General features: G+C 48.0%; 1 protein-coding gene across 1 annotated transcript in view; it reads right to left on the bottom strand.

The window, feature by feature from the left end:
- Positions 1-19793, bottom strand: part of LOC122556776 (ran-binding protein 17-like) — a 1080295-nt gene that overhangs the window by 712514 nt on the left and 347988 nt on the right. The window contains exon 14 of the mRNA XM_043703926.2: positions 1931-2066. Coding sequence (XP_043559861.2) covers positions 1931-2066 — 136 coding nt within the window. The remainder of the gene's footprint in view (positions 1-1930; positions 2067-19793) is intronic.

Genomic DNA, 19793 nt, shown 5'->3' with positions numbered 1-19793 from the left:
TGCAACACAAATTCCCAGCTCGGCGAACAGAACCACAACTAGAGGGCGTAGGTTTAGGGTGAGAGGGGAAATATATAAAGGGGTCCTAAGGGGCAACCTTTTTACACAGAGGGTGGTGCGTGTGTGTAATGAACTGCCAGAGGAAGTGGTAGAAGTTGGTACAATTGCAACATTTAAAAGGCATCTGGATGAGTATATGAATTGGAAGGGTTTAGAGGGAGATGGGCCACGTGCTACAAAATGGGACTTGATTAGGTTAGGATATTTGGTCAGCATGGACGAGTTGGACCGAAGGGTCTGTTTCCGTGCTGTACCTTCTCTAAGCCTTTGAACACTGGTAATTTATGTGAATTTCAGCAAGGCCTTTGACAACATCCCACATGGGAAACTGATAACCAAGGTAAAGCTAATTGGGTCCAGGGTAACTTGGTTCTAAAATTGGCTTAGTAACAGGAGACAGAGGTTGTGGTTGAAAGTTCTTTCTGTAACTGGAGTCCGGTGCATCTTGACATACCTCAGGGATCAGTGCTGTTTCCCTAATTTTTGCAATCGTAAGTGATATTGATGAGAAAGTGTGATGCAATGACAAGCAAGTTTGCAGAAGATACACAGATTGGCCAGATGATTGCCAGCGAGGAGGAAGTTGTTAGGTTACAGGAAGATATAAAAATAAGATGGATAGATCAGTGGCAGATGGAACTTAACCCTGATAAATGTGAGGTCATGCACTTTGGAAGAAATAAAACGATAAAGGAGTACTCAATGAATGGCAAGACATGAGGAAGCTCAGAGATTCACCACTACTTTGTCTGGCATGGAGTATTTTGTCAATGAAAAGAGGGTGGATAAGTTCGAACTGCTTCTTTAAAGCACAGAAGATTGAGCAGGGATCTAACAGAGGTGTATAATGTTATGAGGGACATGGCCAGGGTGAATAGAAAGCAGCTGCTCCCCTTAGTTGAAAGGTCAATAACACAGGGACATAATTTTCAAGTGAAAGGCAGGAGGTTTTGAGAGGATAAGAGGAAAAACCACCTCATCTGTAGAATGGTGGGAATCAAGAATACACTGCGTGGGAGGGTAGTTAAGGCAAGGAATCTTTACAACCTTTAAAAATACATGAATGAGCCGATGTATCATAGCATTCAAGGCTATGGACCTAGTGTGGAAAAGCAGCACTAGTGTCGGTAGTAGTATATTTTTTACAGTACAGATTCAATGGGCTAAATAGCTTCATCTGCACTTTATGATTCAATGATTCAATATTATGGGACATTACAATTTGCCTCAGTGCTCCTAGGCTAAGGTAGAAAATGGGTTTGTGGGAGTGGAATAAGGACGTTGGTTGAGGGGAAAATTTTGAAAAATAAATCACAGTCAAAGCAATCCTAGACTGAGCAAGCAGCTCCCACTGGTAGAGCAGTCATGTGGACTCTGAGTGAGAACTGTGAAAGACCAGCCTGGGTATATACAAGAATAACAGCCACATGTGAATGTGATCAAATAGCCAACAGCTTTCAAGGAACAATTCCCAGAAAAGACTCAACTGGGGAAGTGTCAAATTCTGGGAGAAAATTGACAAGAGGAATCAAGCGATTAAAAAAAATTGGAGCATAGAAATTAGAGCATAAAACAAGACCTTCCACCCAATTGGTTGATTTTAGTGTGTGCTGGCCGAGTCAACTCCTAGCTCACTTCCTCTCAACCTATCAATCTATACCTCTATTCCTTAATGATATACTGATTCAGCAGCCTGATTGCCAAGGTGAAACAATGCAATACACAGGTGACCCATTGCCAGGTCTATTTAATACATAAAGCATTCCTCAATCACATGAAGCAGAAGCAATTGATTATACTTTATATCAAGCATGTCATATTCTCTGTATTCTTTAAAGTATTACTACTGAACCAGAAGTCAAGGGCCTACCTTTGACGATCTGTGAAGCTGGTCACCGATGTATGTTTTACGAAACTGGTCAAAGAAACTAAGCATAGCAAGCTCGACCTTTTCATTTCCTGACTGTGGCAGCCTGGAGTCTACCAAATTCACCAGCTGAAATACACTAAAAAAAAAGTCATTAAAATTTAATTACCAATGAACAGTTATGGCTCAGTGAGAGTAATCTTGCCTCAGAATCAGAGCATCCTGAGGTTATGAGCCATTTTAGAGACCTGAGAATAATTCTAAACTGCTGCAGTTCTGTACTGTCAGAAATAGTACTTATCACATGAGAAGTTGAATCACAGCCCTTCCGCTTTCTCAGGTAGATGTAAAGATCTCACAGTACTATAAGAAAAGCAGAAGAGCTCTCCTTAGTATCCTGGCCATGGTCAACGTCAATACATCTTGGAACATCTAGTAATTGAAGAGTGCCGTTGTTTGAGGACTTTTGGGATCTGAATTTCCTGTGATATGGAGATGGTAAAGATCCTGACGAGGGAGGGCATGACGGAGATAAGAAGAGGGATGGAGTGATGGAAGTGTGGAAGTGGAAGAAGTCGTAAGGGTGTGAAAGTGGACAGAGACATATGAAGGAGGACGACGTGATGGAAATGGGTGGGAGAAAGAAGTGATAGAAACATCAACAAAGAACATCAACAAAGAACACTACAGCAAAGGAATAGGCCCTTTGGCCCTCCAAGCCTGTGCCGACAAATTTTGACTTTCCATACTAAAACTGTTTTTCTTTCAGAATCCATAACCCTCTATTCCCTTCCTATTCATGTATTCATCCAGATACTTCTTGAATGCTGCCATTGTGTCTGCTTCCACCACCTCCTCTTGCAGCATGTTCCAGGCACTCACTGCCCCTTGTGTGAAAAACATGCCTCAAACATCTCTTTTAAACCCTTGAACCCATGTCCCCTCATAATCGACCACTTCACACTGGGAAAAAGACTCATACTTTCCACGCTATCCATGCCATTTACAGTTTCATAAACTTCTGTCAGGTCGCCCCTCAACCTTCGGCATTTTGGTGAAAATAAACCCAGTCTATTCAACGTTCCTTCATAGCTAAGATCGCCCCAGGCAACATCCTGGTAAACCTTTTCTGTACCCTTTCCAAAGCATTCACACCCTTCTGGTAGTGGTGACCAGAACTATACACAATATTCCCAATGTGGCTTAACTAAAGTTCTATAAAGCTGCAGTATAACCTGCTTATCCTTATACTCAATACCCCATCCAATGAAGGCAAACATACTACCTTACTGCCATTTTCAGTGATCTGAGGACCTGTACCCAGATCCCTCTGCATATCAATAAGCCTCAGGGTTCTGCCATTCACTGTATTATTTCCACCTATAGTTGACCTATAGCTTGTTGTGTGGTACTTTGTCAAATACATTTGGAAATCTATTTTCATCTCATCAAATGTATTCCACTTAACACCCTCTCTGTTAGCTCTTCAAAAAATTCAATCAAATTAGTTGGTATATTTTCTGAATCAGAAAATTTTCTTGTACACACTAAACAAATTCCTCGCCATCCCTTAACACTGTGGCAGTCCCAGTCTATGTTTGGAAAAATAAAATCCCTGAACCATTAAAACCCTATTTTTCTTATTGATAATTCAAATCTCCTTACATATTTGCTTCTCAAATTCAGATTGGCATTGTGGAGGTGGGGTAAAATCAGCTGATCATCCCTTTCTTATTTCTTAATCCCATCAAAATAACCTCTCTGGACATACTCCCTGGAATATGCTCCCGAAATACAGCTGTAATGTTACCCCTAACCAAAAACGCCACTTCCCCACCTCTCTTGCTTCATTTTCTATCCTTTGTATAGCATTGACACCCTGGAACGTTAAACTGCCAGAATTATCTAGCCTTGAGTTGCATTTCTATCACAGCTGTGATTCCAGTCCCATGTTCCCCAATATACCCTGAATTCATCTGTTTTACCTGTCAGGGCTTTCGCACCGAAATAAATGCAGTGTAATTTATCAGTCCTAACTCATTCTCTGCCTTGCTCTTGCCTGCCTTGACTTGCTCCTCTTCTCAACTGTACCAGCCTCAAACTTATCTCTTTTCTTACTATCCCTTTGGGTCACCCCTGCCCGCCTGACTAGTTTAAAGCCTCCCAAATAGCACGAGCAAATCTCCCTGCCGGTAAATTAGTTCCATTCCAATTCAGGTGCAACCCATCCTTCTTATATAGGTCACCTCTAACTCAGAAGAGATTCCAATGATCCAAAATGTGAATCTTTCTTCACTACGCCAGCTCCCCAGCCATGCATTCATCTGCTTTGAACTTCTATTCTGACTTGTATTAGCAGATGGAACCAGGAGTAAACCAAACATTACAACCCTTGACCTACTTTTTAACTTCCTGCCTAAGTTCCTATATTTGTTTTTCCTTTTCTCGTCCTATGTCGTTGGTACTAATGTATAGCCAACCTCCTGCTGGTCCCGTTCCCCTTTGAGAATATTTGGCACTCTCTCTGAGGCATCTGTGACTCTGGCACGAGGGAGGCAACACCATTCTGATGCCTCGTTGCCGGTTGCACCTTTGACTAGAGGGTCCCCTGTCACAATTGATCACTTCAAACTGGACGTACCCCTCGTTACAGTACCGCCAGTCTCGGTACCAGGAACCTGACTGTCAGTACTACACTCCTGAGAGTCCATCACCCACTACATTTTCCAAAACAGCCTACTTGTTTGAGCTAGGGATAGCCACTGGAGAATCCTGCACTATCTGCCTACCCCTCCTACCTTCCCTCGAGGTAAACAATCTGATTGTATCTGCGGTTTTCCTACCTTCCTAAAACCATCCATCACACCCCCTGGCTCCTGTTAATTCTTCATTGCCTTGAACTGCCTCTCCAACTGATCCATGTGATCGAATAGGATTTGCAACCAAACATCTTTCCTGCAGACACAATTATTAGGAACACTGAAATTCTCCCGAATTACTACATCGGACAGGGAAAGCACATCACTCTACTAAACCCACAATCGACAGTGAGGCAACTTTTTCACACAGCGGGTGGTACGTGTATGGAATGAGCTGCAAGAGGAAGTGGTGGAGGCTAGTACAATTGCAACATTTAAGAGGTATTTGGATGGGTATATGAATAGGAAGGGTTTGGAGGGATATGGGCCGGGCGCTGGCAGGTGGGACTAGATTGCATTGGGATAGCTGGTCCGCACGGATGGGTTGGACCGAAGGGTATGTTTCCATGCTGTACATCTCTATGACAGTGCTTTTTGGAACTATGACATTTTTGCGATTTTGGAGACTTGACTGAAAGAGAAAATGGCTTGGCAGCAGAATGTCCCAGAATTTAGATGCGATAAAAGAGGGGGCAAAAAGGGTGGGGGAGTTGCATTACTGAAAAAGAAGTATTCATAGCTGTACTGAAGGAGGACACATCAGAGGACCTGAGTAACAAAGTAATATGTGTAGAACTCAGGAACAGAAAAGCTGAAATTACAATGCTGGGGGTATACAACAGGCCTCCCAACTGCAAGCAGGAGATAGAAGAGAGAATATGCAGGCAGATTTTGGAAAGATGTAAAAATAGCAAGGTTGTTGTGGTGAGTGATTTTAACTTCCCCTATATTGACTGGGACCCACTTCATACTAGGGGCTTATATAGGGCAAAATCTGTAAAGACCATTCAGGAGGGTTTCTTGACACAGTATTTAAACAGTTGAAACTTTATTGCTGGAACAGCACAGCAGGTCAGGCAGCATCCAGGGAACAGGAGATTCGACGTTTCGGGCACAGGCCCTTCTTCAGGAATGAGCAGAGAGTGTTCAGCAGGAGAAGCCGGGTGGCCCAGAGGTGCTCTCTGAATCGCTCCGCAAGTAGGCGGCCTGTCTCCCCAATATAGAGGAGGCCACACCGGCTGCAGCGGATGCAGTAGATGATGTGGGTGGAGGTGCAGGTGAATCTGTGGCGGATATGGAAGTTTCCTTTGGGGCCTTGGAGAGAAGTGAGGGGGGAGGTGTGGGCGCAAGTGTTGCACCTCCTGCGGTTGCAAGGGAAGGTGCCGGGAGTGGAGGTTGGGTCGGTGGGGGGTGTGGATCTGACAAGGGAGTCGCGCAGGGAGTGGTCTCTACGGAAAGCTGATAGGGGAGGGGAGGGAAATATATCCTTGGTGCTGGGGTCTGTTTGGAGGTGGCGGAAGTGACGGCGGATGATGCGCTGTACATGGAGATTGGTGGGGTGGTAGGTGAGGACCAGTGGGGTTCTGTCCTGGTGGCGGTTGGAGGGGCAGTGCTCAAGGGCGGAGGAGCGGGAAGTGGAGGAGATGCGGTGGAGGGCACCGTCGACCACGTCGGGGGGGGAAATTGCGGACCTTGAAGTTTGGTGGTGGGGGGTGGGGTCACTGACCTTTACACCGCTGAGGCCAAACGCCAGCTCGCAGATACCTCCTCCTACCGTCCCCTTGACCATGACCCCACCCCCCACCACCAAACCATCATCTCCCAGACCATCCATAACCTCATCACCTCAGGGGACCTCCCATCCACCGCCTCCAACCTCATAGTCCCACAACCCCGCACCGCCCGTTTCTACCTCCTGCCCAAAATCCACAAACCTGACTGCCCCGGACGACCCATCGTCTCAGCCTGCTCCTGCCCAACCGAACTCATCTCGGCATACCTTGACACCGTCCTGTCCCCCTTAGTCCAAGAACTCCCCACCTACGTTCGGGACACCACCCATGCCCTCCACCTGCTCCATGATTTTCGCTTCCCCGGTCCCCAACGCCTTATTTTCACCATGGACATCCAGTCCCTGTACACCTCCATCCCCCATCACGAAGGACTCAAAGCACTCCGCTTCTTCCTTTCCCGCCGTACCACCCAGTACCCTTCCACTGACACCCTCCTTCGACTGACCGAACTGGTCCTCACCCTGAACAACTTTTCTTTCCAATCCTCCCACTTTCTCCAAACAAAAGGAGTAGCCATGGGCACCCGCATGGGCCCCAGCTATGCCTGCCTCTTCGTAGGGTATGTGGAACAATCCATCTTCCGCAACTACACTGGCCCCACCCCCCATCTTTTCCTCCGCTACATAGATGACTGTATCGGCGCTACCTCGTGCTCCCACGAGGAGGTTGAACAGTTCATCCACTACACTAACACCTTCCACCCCAACCTCAAATTCACCTGGACAGTCTCGGACTCCTCCCTCCCCTTCCTAGACCTTTCTGTTTCTATCTCAGGCGACCGAATCAACACGGACATCTACTACAAACCAACCGACTCCCACAGTTACCTGGACTACACCTCCTCCCATCCTGCCCCCTGTAAAAACGCCATCCCATTCTCCCAATTCCTTCGTCTCCGCCGCATCTGCTCCCAGGAGGACCAGTTCAAAATACGTACAACACAGATGGCCTCCTTCTTCAAGGACCGCAATTTCCCCCCCCGACGTGGTCGACGGTGCCCTCCACCGCATCTCCTCCACTTCCCGCTCCTCCGCCCTTGAGCACCGCCCCTCCAACCGCCACCAGGACAGAACCCCACTGGTCCTCACCTACCACCCCACCAATCTCCATGTACAGCGCATCATCCGCCGTCACTTCCGCCACCTCCAAACAGACCCCAGCACCAAGGATATATTTCCCTCCCCTCCCCTATCAGCTTTCCGTAGAGACCACTCCCTCCGCGACTCCCTTGTCAGATCCACACCCCCCACCGACCCAACCTCCACTCCCGGCACCTTCCCTTGCAACCGCAGGAGGTGCAACACTTGCGCCCACACCTCCCCCCTCACTTCTCTCCAAGGCCCCAAAGGAAACTTCCATATCCGCCACAGATTCACCTGCACCTCCACCCACATCATCTACTGCATCCGCTGCAGCCGGTGTGGCCTCCTCTATATTGGGGAGACAGGCCGCCTACTTGCGGAGCAATTCAGAGAGCACCTCTGGGCCACCCGGCTTCTCCTGCTGAACACTCTCTGCTCATTCCTGAAGAAGGGCCTGTGCCCGAAACGTCGAATCTCCTGTTCCCTGGATGCTGCCTGACCTGCTGTGCTGTTCCAGCAATAAAGTTTCAACTTTGATCTCCAGCATCTGCAGACCTCACTTTCTCCACAGTATTTAAACAGTCCAACCAGGGAAGGGGTTACACTGAACCTGGTTTTGGGAAACGAGCCTGGCCAGGTGAGTGAAGGTTCAATGGGGGAGCATTTCGGATGTAGTGATCATAATACCATGAGATTTAAAATACTCATGGATATGAATAACGGCAGTCCTTGGGTGAAGGTGTTAAATTTAGGGAAGGAAAATTATAACAATATTAGGCATGAACTGAACAATTTTGATTCGAGGCAGTTGTTTGAGGGTAAAGCCACATTGGACATGTGGGAATATTTGAAACAGCATTTTAGAAAGAGTTAGGAGCAGCAAGCTCTTGCGAGAAGGAAGGATAGGTATGGCAAGTTACATTAACTTTGGATGACCAGGGATGTTATGACCTTGGTCAAAAAGGTAAAGGAAGCATATGGAAGGTTACAGAGGATGGGAACTGATGAAGCCCTTGAAGAATACAATGAAAAAGGAAAGAACTTAAACAAAGTACTTGAAAGGCTAAAAGGGGTCATAAAAAGCCATTAGCAAACAGGATTAAGGAGAATTCCAAGGTTTCTTTATACATATAATAAAATAAGAGGATAGCCAGGGAAAGAATTAGCCCACTTAAGGACAAAGAAGGGAATCTATGTGTGGAAGCAGAAGAGGTAATGAGGTGTGAAATGAATACTTTGTGTCAATATTCAGCAAAGGAAAGGATTTGGTAGAGGATGATCTCAGGGAAGGGAGTTTCTAATCCAAGTTACTATTAAAAAGGAAGAGGTGTTGTTTGTCTTAAAAAGTATTAAGGTAGATAGGTTCCCAGGTCCCGATGACATCTATCTGTGGTCTCCATAGAGGATTTGAAGGAAAACAAGGTTTGTCTAATTAGTAAGCTTTTGGACGATACAAAGTTTGGTGGAGTTGCAGATACTGAGGACTGTTAGAAGGTACAGGAGGGTATAGGTCAGTTGGAGGCATGGGCATAAAAATGGCAGATAGAGTTTAATCTGGACAAATATGAGGTGATGCAATTTAGAAGGTCAACTACAGATGGAAATTATACAGTGACTGGCAGAACCCTTAAGAGCACTCAAATGCAGAGGGATCTGGATGTGCAGGTCCACTGATCACTAAAGGTGGCAGCATAGGTAGATAAAGTAGTTTTAAAAAAAGCCTATGGCATGCTTGCCTTCATTGGATGGGACATTGAGTATAAGGATAGGCAAGTTATATTGCAGTTTTATACAACTTTAGTTAAGCCACACTGGTAATATTGTGTTCTGGTCACGACTACCATAAAGATGTGGATGCTATGGAGATGGTACAGAAAAGGTTTACTGGGATGTTGCCTAATTATGAAGGATTTTCGCGATGAAGGAAGGTTGTATAAACTGAGTTTGTTTTCACTGGAATGCAGGAGGTTGAGGGGTGACCTGATAGAAATTTCTAAGATTGTGAATGATATGGATAGATTAGATTAGATTAGATTCCCTACAGTGTGGAAACAGGCCCTTCAGCCCAACCAGTCCACACCGACCCTCCGAAGAGTAACCCACCCAGACCCATTTCCCTCTGACTAATGTAACTAACTCTATGGGCAATTTAACATGGCCAATTCACCTGACCTGCACATCTTTGGACTGTGGGAGGAACCGGAGCACCCGGAGGAAACCCACGCAGACACGGGGAGATTGTGCAAACTCCACACAGTCACCCAAGGCTGGAATTGAACCTGGGACCCTGGCACTGTGAGGCAGCAGTGCTAACCACTGTGCCATCGTGCCGATGTACGAGTCTTTTTCCCAGTGTGAAGGGGTCAATTACTACGGAACGTAGGTTCAGGGGTAGGGGCAAGTTTAAAAGAGGTGTGCAAGGCACGTTTTTCACACAAGGGGTGGTTGAGTACCAGAAATGTGCTGCCAGAGGTGGTGGAAGACAAACACAACAGCAGAACCTGGACGAATACATGAGTAGAGAGGGAATCGGGGATAAGGATCCGATAAGACAGTTTTAGTATAAAAAGGCAAAATCTGTCGGCACAGGCTGGAAGGGAAACCCAGAAAATAGCACAATTTTACTGCTCTAGAATAACTTAGTAGGTATGTTGTATATAAAAAAAATTAATCAAGAGACATTTTCAGTAAAACATATATTTTTTAAAAAGTCACCTTATTTACTGCTGTAGATTTAAAAAAAATTTTAAAATTTGTTTCATCAGGCTTGAAAACAAACACCTCGCTGATCCCCAGCTGTAAGTAGCTGGATAATAAAGTCTCTCCAAGGACAGCTGTGAAACTTCACTGTTTGCTTGTTTTTCTTGGTCTTAACTCCAATTTCCAGATACGTTTGTCACTTCACAGCCAGTCAGCTTGAAAGTTCAGTTTGGTCAAAACTCTTTGCCACAGAAAGCAGTTGAGGCCAAACTATTGAATGTTTTCAAGGAGTTACATACCGTTCTCAGGGCTAAAGGGATCCTAATATATTTGGAGATGGGGGACGAGGAGTTGGATGACCAGTTGAACCATACTGAATGGCAGAGCAGACTCAAAGGACTGAATGGTCTTCACCAGTTCCTTTTTTAATGTTTGCACATTACAATTGCAATCTGGCCAAGCACTACTTAAGGTTTGGCGCCACCAAGTGGAAAACTTAATTACTTGGCCCTGAACATTTTGCTAAATCCAAATAAAAGCCTGGAACTGGGTCACGAAAATATGTGTCATCTTGACAAATTTCAAAATTGTTTTTCTCATTAAGTTAAGTTGGAATCTTTTGACCTCTACAAAGCACTTCCCATGAAGTCTGACACAGCTTTAAGTATTTTCAATTGGCTTTTATCTCAAAAATCCAATAATGGGAGTCTGGAAGTGATTTTCAAACTTCACATTTACTGTAGAGAAACTGTGTGAATCTTTTCTTTTTATAGATTAGTTATTTGAAAATAAATCCAGACACTGAACTGACAAGATATTTAGCGAAAGTATTGTATCTTCTTGACAATTGGGTAATGCTATTTATATTAAAAAGAGAAGATTTCATTTTAACTAAGGGTCAGTCAGATACAAGAACGCAAAATATAGCAACAGGAGCTATATATAGAATCCCCACAGGGTGGAAACAGACCCTTCAGCCCAAAAAGTCCACACCGACCCTCTGAAGAGTAACCCACCCAGACCCATTCGCCTACTACTCTATTTTTGTTTAATTTCAAAAATATACTTTATTCATAAAATTATTTGGATCTCTATACAATTGGCCATGTCATTCTTGTGCACACATTACATTGCTTTACATACAGATATCGAAATTATTTTTTTCCTATATACAAGTCTGTACATTGACTAGGAGAAAATGAGGACTGCAGATGCTGGAGATCAGAGCTGAAAATGTGTTGCTGGAAAAGCGCAGCAGGTCAGGCAGCATCCAAGGAGCAGGAGAATCGACGTTTCGGGCACAAGCCCTTCTTCAGGTCTGTACATTGACTATCCAGCTATTCTGCTGAGGCGTCAACAGAGTCCAATTACTGGGTGGGCCCCCGTTCTTCTTACGAATCAACACGGACATCTACTACAAACCAACTGACTCCCACAGCTACCTGGACTACACCTCCTCCCACCCCGCCCCCTGTAAAAACGCCATCCCATTCTCCCAATTCCTTCGTCTCTGCCGCATGTGCTCCCAGGAGGACCAGTTCCAAAAACATACAACCCAGATGGCCTCCTTCTTCAAGGACCGCAATTTCCCCCCCGACGTGGTCGACGATGCCCTCCACCGCATCTCTTCCACTTCCCGCTCCTTCGCCCTTGAGCCCTGCCCCTCCAACCGCCACCAGGACAGAACCCCACTGGTCCTCACCTACCACCCCACCATGTACAGCGTATCATCCGCCGTCATTTCCGACACCTCCAAACGGACCCCACCACCAAGGATATATTTCCCTCCCCTCCCCTATCAGCATTCCGTAAAGACCACTCCCTCCGTGACTCCCTCGTCAGATCCACACCCCCCACCAACCCAACATCAATTCCCGGCACCTTCCCCTGCAACTGCAGGAGATGCAAGACTTGCGCCCCCACCTCCCCCCTCACCTCCCTCCAAGGCCCCAAAGGAAACTTCCATATCCGCCACAAATTCACCTGCACCTCCACACACATCATCTATTGCATCCTCTGCACCCGATGTGGCCTCCTCTATATTGGGGAGACAGGCCGCCTACTTGCGGAGCGTTTCAGAGAACACCTCTGGGACACCCGGACCAACCAACCCAACCACCCTGTGGCTCAACACTTCAACTCCCCCTCCCACTCCATCAAGGATATGCAGGTCTTTGGACTCCTCCATCGCCAGACCACAACAACACGACGGTTGGAGGAAGAGCGCCTCATCTTCCGCCTAGGAACCCTCCAACCACAAGGGATTAACTCGGATTTCACCAGTTTCCTCATTTCCCCTCCTCCCACCCTGTCTCAGTCAAATCCCTCGAACTCAGCACCGCCTTCCTAACCTGCAATCTTCTTCCTGACCTCTCCGCCCCCACCCCAGTCTGACCTATCACCCTCACCTTGACCTCTTTCCACATATCGCATTTCCAACGCCCCTCCCCCAAGTCCCTCCTCCCTACCTTTCATCTTAGCCTGCTGGGCACACTTTCCTCATTCCTGAAGAAGGGCTTATGCCCGAAACGTCGATTCTCCTGTTCCCTGGATGCTGCCTGACCTGCTGCGCTGTTCCAGCAACACATTTTCAGCTCTGATCTCCAGCATCTGCAGACCTCACTTTCTCCCCGTTCTTCTTAGGCAGGGAGACGTTACATGGTGGTCTTTCCCCACTGCACCTTGGCAGCAGCTGCCCCAAGCTTCAGCGTGTCCCTCAACACGTAGTCCTGAACCTTGGAATGTGCCAGTCTGCAACACTCAATCGGGGTCAACTCCTTCAGCTGGAAGATCAACAGTTTTTGGACCGCCCAAAGAGCATCTTTCACCTCGTTGATGACCCTCCAGGCAAAGTTGACATTCGTCTCAGGTGCTCTACTACTCTACATTTTTTTTTGCTTTACGTCCAGACATCGAAATTTATTTTTCCTGTATACAAGTCTGTACATTTACTATCCAGTTCTTTTGCTGAGGTGTCAGCAGAGCCCAAATGACTGGGTGGGCCCCCTGTTCTTCTTAGGCAGACAGATGTTACACGGTGGTCTTTCCCCACCGCGCCTTGGCTGGTGTCCCTCAATACGGTAGTCCTCGACCTTGGAATGTGCCAGTCTGCAAAACTCAGTCGGGGTCAACTCTTTCAGCTGGAAGATCAACAGGTTTCGGACCGCCCAAAGAGCATCCTTCACTGAGATGATGATCTTCCAGGCACAGTTGATGTTCGTCTCGGTGTGCATCCTGGGGAACAGGCCATAGAGCACGGAGTCCCGTGTCACGGCGCTGCTCGGGACGAACCTCGACAAACACCACGTATTCCGCTCCAGAATTCCTCTGCATAGGCACATTCCAGAAAGAGGTGTGTGACAGTCTCGTCCCCCCTGCAGCCGCTTCGATGGCTGCGTGCGGTGCGGCAGAGAGTCCGGGCGTGCATAAAGGATCTCACAGGCAGAGCCCTTCTCACCACCAGCCAAGCCATGACTTGGTGCTTGTTGGAAAGTTCTGGCGATTAGGCATCCTCTGACAGGATATCGCATACATATATGAGGGATGTTCTTTCCAAAATGGACATTGGGGAGGGAATCTGTAATTGGATCAGACTGCTCTACACTAACATTGTCAGTGCAGTCTCAATCAATGGGTGGGAATCAGATAGCTTCCCTGTAAGATCTGGAGTCAGGCAGGGCTGCCCTCTCTCTCCTGCTTTGTTTGTGTGTTGCACAGAGCCATTTGCCGAATCCATCAGGAAGGGACAGTTTTCCCCGCCTCTCTCTCACCTCCTGAACACCTTTGAGGATGAAGAACCTCGATGTTCCCTTTTATTGTTTCCCACCAGTCTGCTGGAGACTCAAAGAGGGGCTTCACAGTTCCCCAACCTGCGTAATCCCTCTTGAGCTCCTCAATGTTTCCCGGGGGTCAACAGCTTAGTGTTCAGTTTCCACGCTCCCTTACCAGCCCGCTGCTCGTCCTGTAGGTGACAGTAGGCCAGCAGGAGGCAGTGGTCAGAGAAAAACACTGGCTTGACGTCAGTGGATCTGACCGAGAATGTTCAGGACACTAGCAGGTAGTCTATCCTTGAGCGGCTAGACCCGTTTGCCCATGACCAGGTGTATCTACGCTGCGCTCCGTCTGCAGGGTGCTGAAGATGTCGTGCAGCTCGGCTTCTTTGACCGTTTCCATCAGGGCTCTGGACGGGGCGCCCAGTTTACTGTCTCCCCCCCCCTCCCCCCGCCGGATCCTCAATCTGCATCAATGATATAGTTGAAGTCTCAGGCCAGAATGATCGGCCTCATTTACCCCAGACTCATACACCTAACCTACACATCCCTGAACACTATGGGCAATTTTAACAGGACCAATTCTCCTGACCTGCACATCTTTGTTATTGTGGGAGGAAACCCACGGAGACATGGGGAGAATGTACGAACTCCACACTGACAGTCAGCCAGGTCCCTGGTGCTGTGAGGCAGCAGTGCTAACCACTGAGCCACTGTGCCACCCAACAGCTGTTGAGTCTGTTCAAACATTTAACACATTCATGACGGATTTTCATAGACCAATACAGCACAAGAGGTGGCTATGAGCTCATTGTGTCTGCACTGGCCAACAAAATCTGACCGTACTATTCCCATTTTCTGGCTCTTCGTTCATAGCCCATAGTAACTATGGCAACAAAAGTGAATATCTGCATACTGCTTAAATGTTATAAGAGTTTCTGACACACCCACACTTTCACACTGAGTTCCAGAATCCCACTACCCTCAGTAAAAAAACATAGTCCTCGACTCTTCTTTTAGCTTTCTACATATTACCATAATTCTATGCCCAAAAACCCGAAATAACTGTGGACGCTGTAAGTCAGAAATTTGCTGGAAAGACTCAGCAGGTCTGGCAGTATCTGTGGAGAGAAATTAGAGTTAACATTTTGGATCCGGTGAACCCTCTTCAGAACTTTTGATATGTACAATGGCGATTACACAATCAATGTCACTATCCAGAGAGCTTCATGCATAATCATGAACACCATGTGTTCCACCTCCAGTGACATCTTGGTGCATCTGCGGTCAAGGAAGAAAGGCAAGCAATTGAGCTGAACAGTCACATGGACTGCCCTCTATTTGGACTAACCCAAAAGCAGTTCCACAAGGAGGTTACCTGATTTGCTCACAGTCCTCTGTGCCAAGTGGTCAAAGATCAGTAAACATAGACAGTAAAATCTTTTAGTTATTAAACATGATGGCATTGGCAATAGTGCCCATCTTTGACAGTCCTCAAGCAGCAGGTAGTGAGCTGCCACCTTGAATTACTGCAGTAATGGAGGGACACCAGAGTGTTGTAAGAGAGCATGTTCCAGGATTTTGATCCGGCAACAGTGAAGGAATGACAATATAGCTCCAAGATGGGATGTTGTGTGACTTGCGGGAAATTGTGTAGGTCATGATGTCTGCATGCATCTGCTGTCCTTGTCCTTCTGGATGGTAGAGGTTGCGCATTTGGAAAATGTTCAAAGTTTGTGCGAGATTTGTAGCTCGGGTGCTCGTTGTTGTGGTTCTGTTCGCCGAGCTGGAAGTTTTTGTTGCAAACGTTTCGTCCCCTGGCTAGGCGACATCATCAGTGCTTGGGAGCCTCCTGCAAAGCGCTTCTTTGGTGTTTCCTCCGGTGTTTATAGTGGTCTGTCCCTACCGCCCCAACACACACAAACGAAGCTGCATCAGGACACTATTCAAAAGGGCCACAACACACTGCAGTACACCAGGACTGCAAAAAGAAGAAGAGGAACACCTATACAAGGTATTCGCCAAAAACGGATACCCGCGCAACTTCATCAGCAGATGCCTAAGAGAAAGACCACGGAACGAGGACATACCACAACCAAAAGGACTAGCCACACTACCATACATCAGGAGCATCTCGGAACTGACTGCCAGACCCCTAGGACTCATAACGGCACACAAACCAACAGCCACGCTCAGACAACAACTCACCAGAACGAAGGACCCGATACCCAACATGAGCAAGACGAATGTAGTGTACAAAATACCATGCAAGGACTGCACTAAACACTATATAGGACAAACAGAAAGACAGCTAGCAATCCGCATACATGAACATCAACTAGCCACGAAACGACACGACCAGCTATCCTTCGTATCCACACACGCAGACAACAAGCAACATGAATTCGACTGGGACAACACTACTATCGTGGGGCAAGCCAGACAGAGAACAGCCAGGGAATTCCTAGAGGCATGGCATTCATCCACAAACTCCATCAACAAACACAGACCCAATATACCAACCACTACAGCGGACAGCTGAAACTGACAACCGGAAGCGGCAGGGACAGACCACTATAAACACCGGAGGAAACATCAAAGAAGCGCTTCGCAGGAGGCTCCCAAGCACTGATGATGTCGCCTAGCCAGGGGACGAAACGTTTGCAACAAAAACTTCCAGCTCGGCGAACAGAACCACAACATTTGGAAAATGTGTTAAAGGAGCCTTGGTCAGTTGCTGATCTTGTAAAATAGTTTATTCTGCTACTATTGTGTGTTGGTGGTGGAGGGTCAGAATGTTGAAGGTGGTGGATAGGGTGCCAAACAAGCAGTCTACCCTGTCCTGGATCGTGACAAGCTTTCTTCAATATGATGGAGCTGCAGGCAATCCAGGCAACTAGGGAGTATTCCTTCACACTTCACACTCAAACTTCACTGAAACACCATTTGCCTGTTAATCCACTTTTTTTTATTTGGGGTTTGACAATTACTGCAGAAAGAAGTGGAATTTTGTTCATTCTGTTCATTTCTTTGGCATTGTTTGGAGATCCCTTTATTTTAGGCTATTGGTCTCCCATTCTGCTGACACACCCGCCACAGATCCCACGGTCACCATTCCCCGCCCTCAGAACCCTGAGGGGAACACCACCTCTGCTCTTGACTCCACCCCCATTCCCTCCACCACCACCTCCACTCCAGTTACAGGCTCCGCCCCCACTCCCAGCTCCACACCCACACCAGATCCCAGCTCCCAGCCCTACCGAGTTTTTACCATCCCTCCAGACCTCCCCCTCACTGAGGACAAACGATCATTCCTCAGCAAAGAACTCACCTTCATCCCCCTCTGTCCACGCATCAATGAATTTACTACACGCAGTGAAGTCGAACACTTCTTCCGCCGCCTCCGCTTCCGAGCTTACCTTCACAATCAGGACTCCCGCCCACCTTCCGAGGACCCCTTCGCCTACCTCCAACACACTGCATCCACCTGGACACCCCACGCTGGCCTATTACCTGCCCTCGACCTCTTCATTCCCAACTGCCGCCGGGACATTAACCGCCTCAACCTGTCTACCCCCCTCCCCCACTCCAACCTCTCACCCTCACAACACGCAGCCCTCCAATCCCTCTGCTCTAATCCCGACCTCACCACCAAGCCAGCAGATAAAGGGGGCGTAGTGGTAATCTGGCGCACTGACCTCTACACCACTGAAGCCAAACGCCAACTCGAGGACACCTCTTCCTACCCCCCCATCACCAAACCATCATCTCCCAGGCCATACAGAACCTCATCACCTCAGGAGATCTCCCACCCACAGCTTCCAACCTCAATCTAGGAACCCCGGATTGCCCAGTTCTACCTCCTTCCCAAGATCCACAAGCCTGACCACCCTGGCCAACCCATTGTCTCAGCATGCTCCTGCCACACTGAACTCATTTCTCCCTACCTCGACACTGTCCTACTCCCCCCTAGTCCAGGAACTCCCCACAATCGTTCGAGACACCACCCACGCCCTCCACCTCCTCCAAGACTTCCGTTTCCCTGGCCTCCAACGCCTCATCTTCACCATGGATATCCAATCCCTCTACACCTCCATCCGCCATGACCAGGGCCTCCAAGCCCTCAGTTTTTTCCTCTCCCGACGTCCCCAACAATACCCTTCCACCGACACTCTCATTCGTTTGGCCGAACTGGTCCTCACCCTTAACAATTTCTCCTTCGAATCCTCCCACTTCCTCCAGACCAAAGGGTTAACCATGGGCACACATATGGGCCCCAGCTATGCCTGTCTCTTTGTTGGCTACGTAGAGCAGTTGATCTTCCGTAATTACACAGGCACCACTCCCCACCTCTTCCTCCGCTACATTGATGACTGCATTGGCGCCACCTCGTGCTCCCGCGAGGAGGTTGAGCAATTTATCAACTTCACCAACACATTCCACCCTGACCTTAAATTTACCTGGACCATCTCTGACACCTCCCTCCCCTTCCTGGACCTCTCCATCTCCATTAATGACGACCGACTTGACACTGACATTTTCTACAAACCCACCGACTCCCACAGCTACATGGATTACACCTCTTCCCACCCTACCTCTTGCAAAAATGCCATCCCGTATTCCCAATTCCTCCGCCTCCACCGTATCTGCTCCCAGGAGGACCAGTTCCACCACAGAACACACCAGATGGCCTCCTTCTTTAGAGACCGCAATTTCCCTTCCCACGTGGTTAAAGATGCCCTCTAACGCATCTCGTCCACATCCCGCACCTCTGCCCTCAGACCCCACCCCTCCAACCATAACAAGGACAGAACGCCCCTGGTGCTCACCTTCCACCCTACCAACCTTCGCATAAACCAAATCATCCGCCGACATTTCGGCCACCTCCAAACAGACCCCACCACCAGGGATATATTTCCCTCCCCATCCCTTTCCGCCTTTCGCAAAGACCGTTCTCTCCGTGACCACCTGGTCAGGTCCATGCCCCTCTACAACCCACCCTCCCATCCTGGCACCTTCCCCTGCCACCGCAGGAATTGCAAAACCTGTGCCCACACCTCCTCCCTCACCTCCATCCACGGCCCTAAAGGAGCCTTCCACATCCATCAAAGTTTTACCTGCACATATCATTTATTGTATCCGTTGTTCCCGATGCGGTCTCCTCTACATTGAGGAGATTGGACGCCTCCTAGCACAGCACTTTAGGGAACATCTCCGGGACACCCGCACCAATCAACCACACCGCCCTGTGGCCCAACATTTCAACTCCCCCTCCCACTCTGCCGAAGACATGGAGGTCCTGGGCCTCCTTCACTGCCGCTCCCTCACCACCAGATGCCTGAAGGAAGAACCCCTACTCTTCCGCATTGGAACACTTCAACCCAAGGGCATCAATGTGGACTTCAACAGTTTCCTCATTTCCCCTTCCCCCACCTTACCCGAGTTCCAAACTTCCAGCTCAGCACTGTCCCCATGACTTGTCCCACCTCCTATCTTCTTTTCCACCTCTCCACTCCCCCTCCCCATCACCTTCATCCCCTCCCCCACTCACCTACTGTACTCTGTGCTACTTTCTCCTCATCCCCACCCTACTCTAGCTTATCTCTCCACCCTTCAGGCTCTCTGCCTTTATTCCTGACGAAGGGCTTTGCCCGAAACGTCGATTTTACTGCTCCTCGGATGCTGCCTGAACTGCTGTGCTCTTCCAGCACCACTAATCCAGAATCTGGTTTCCAGCATCTACAGTCATTATTTTTACCTATTGGTCGCCATGGTCTCACTGTTTTTAAAAATGAAGTCCGCCATGTCAGCCATGTCAAATG

This window comes from Chiloscyllium plagiosum, unplaced genomic scaffold (genome assembly GCF_037043375.1).
Source record: "Chiloscyllium plagiosum isolate Xiang-an unplaced genomic scaffold, Cpla_swu_hap1 HiC_scaffold_16, whole genome shotgun sequence".
In the NCBI taxonomy this organism is placed as follows: Eukaryota; Metazoa; Chordata; class Chondrichthyes; order Orectolobiformes; family Hemiscylliidae; genus Chiloscyllium; species Chiloscyllium plagiosum.
The sequence above is the reverse complement of the archived record's forward strand: the minus strand, read 5'-3'. Positions and strand labels throughout refer to the sequence as shown.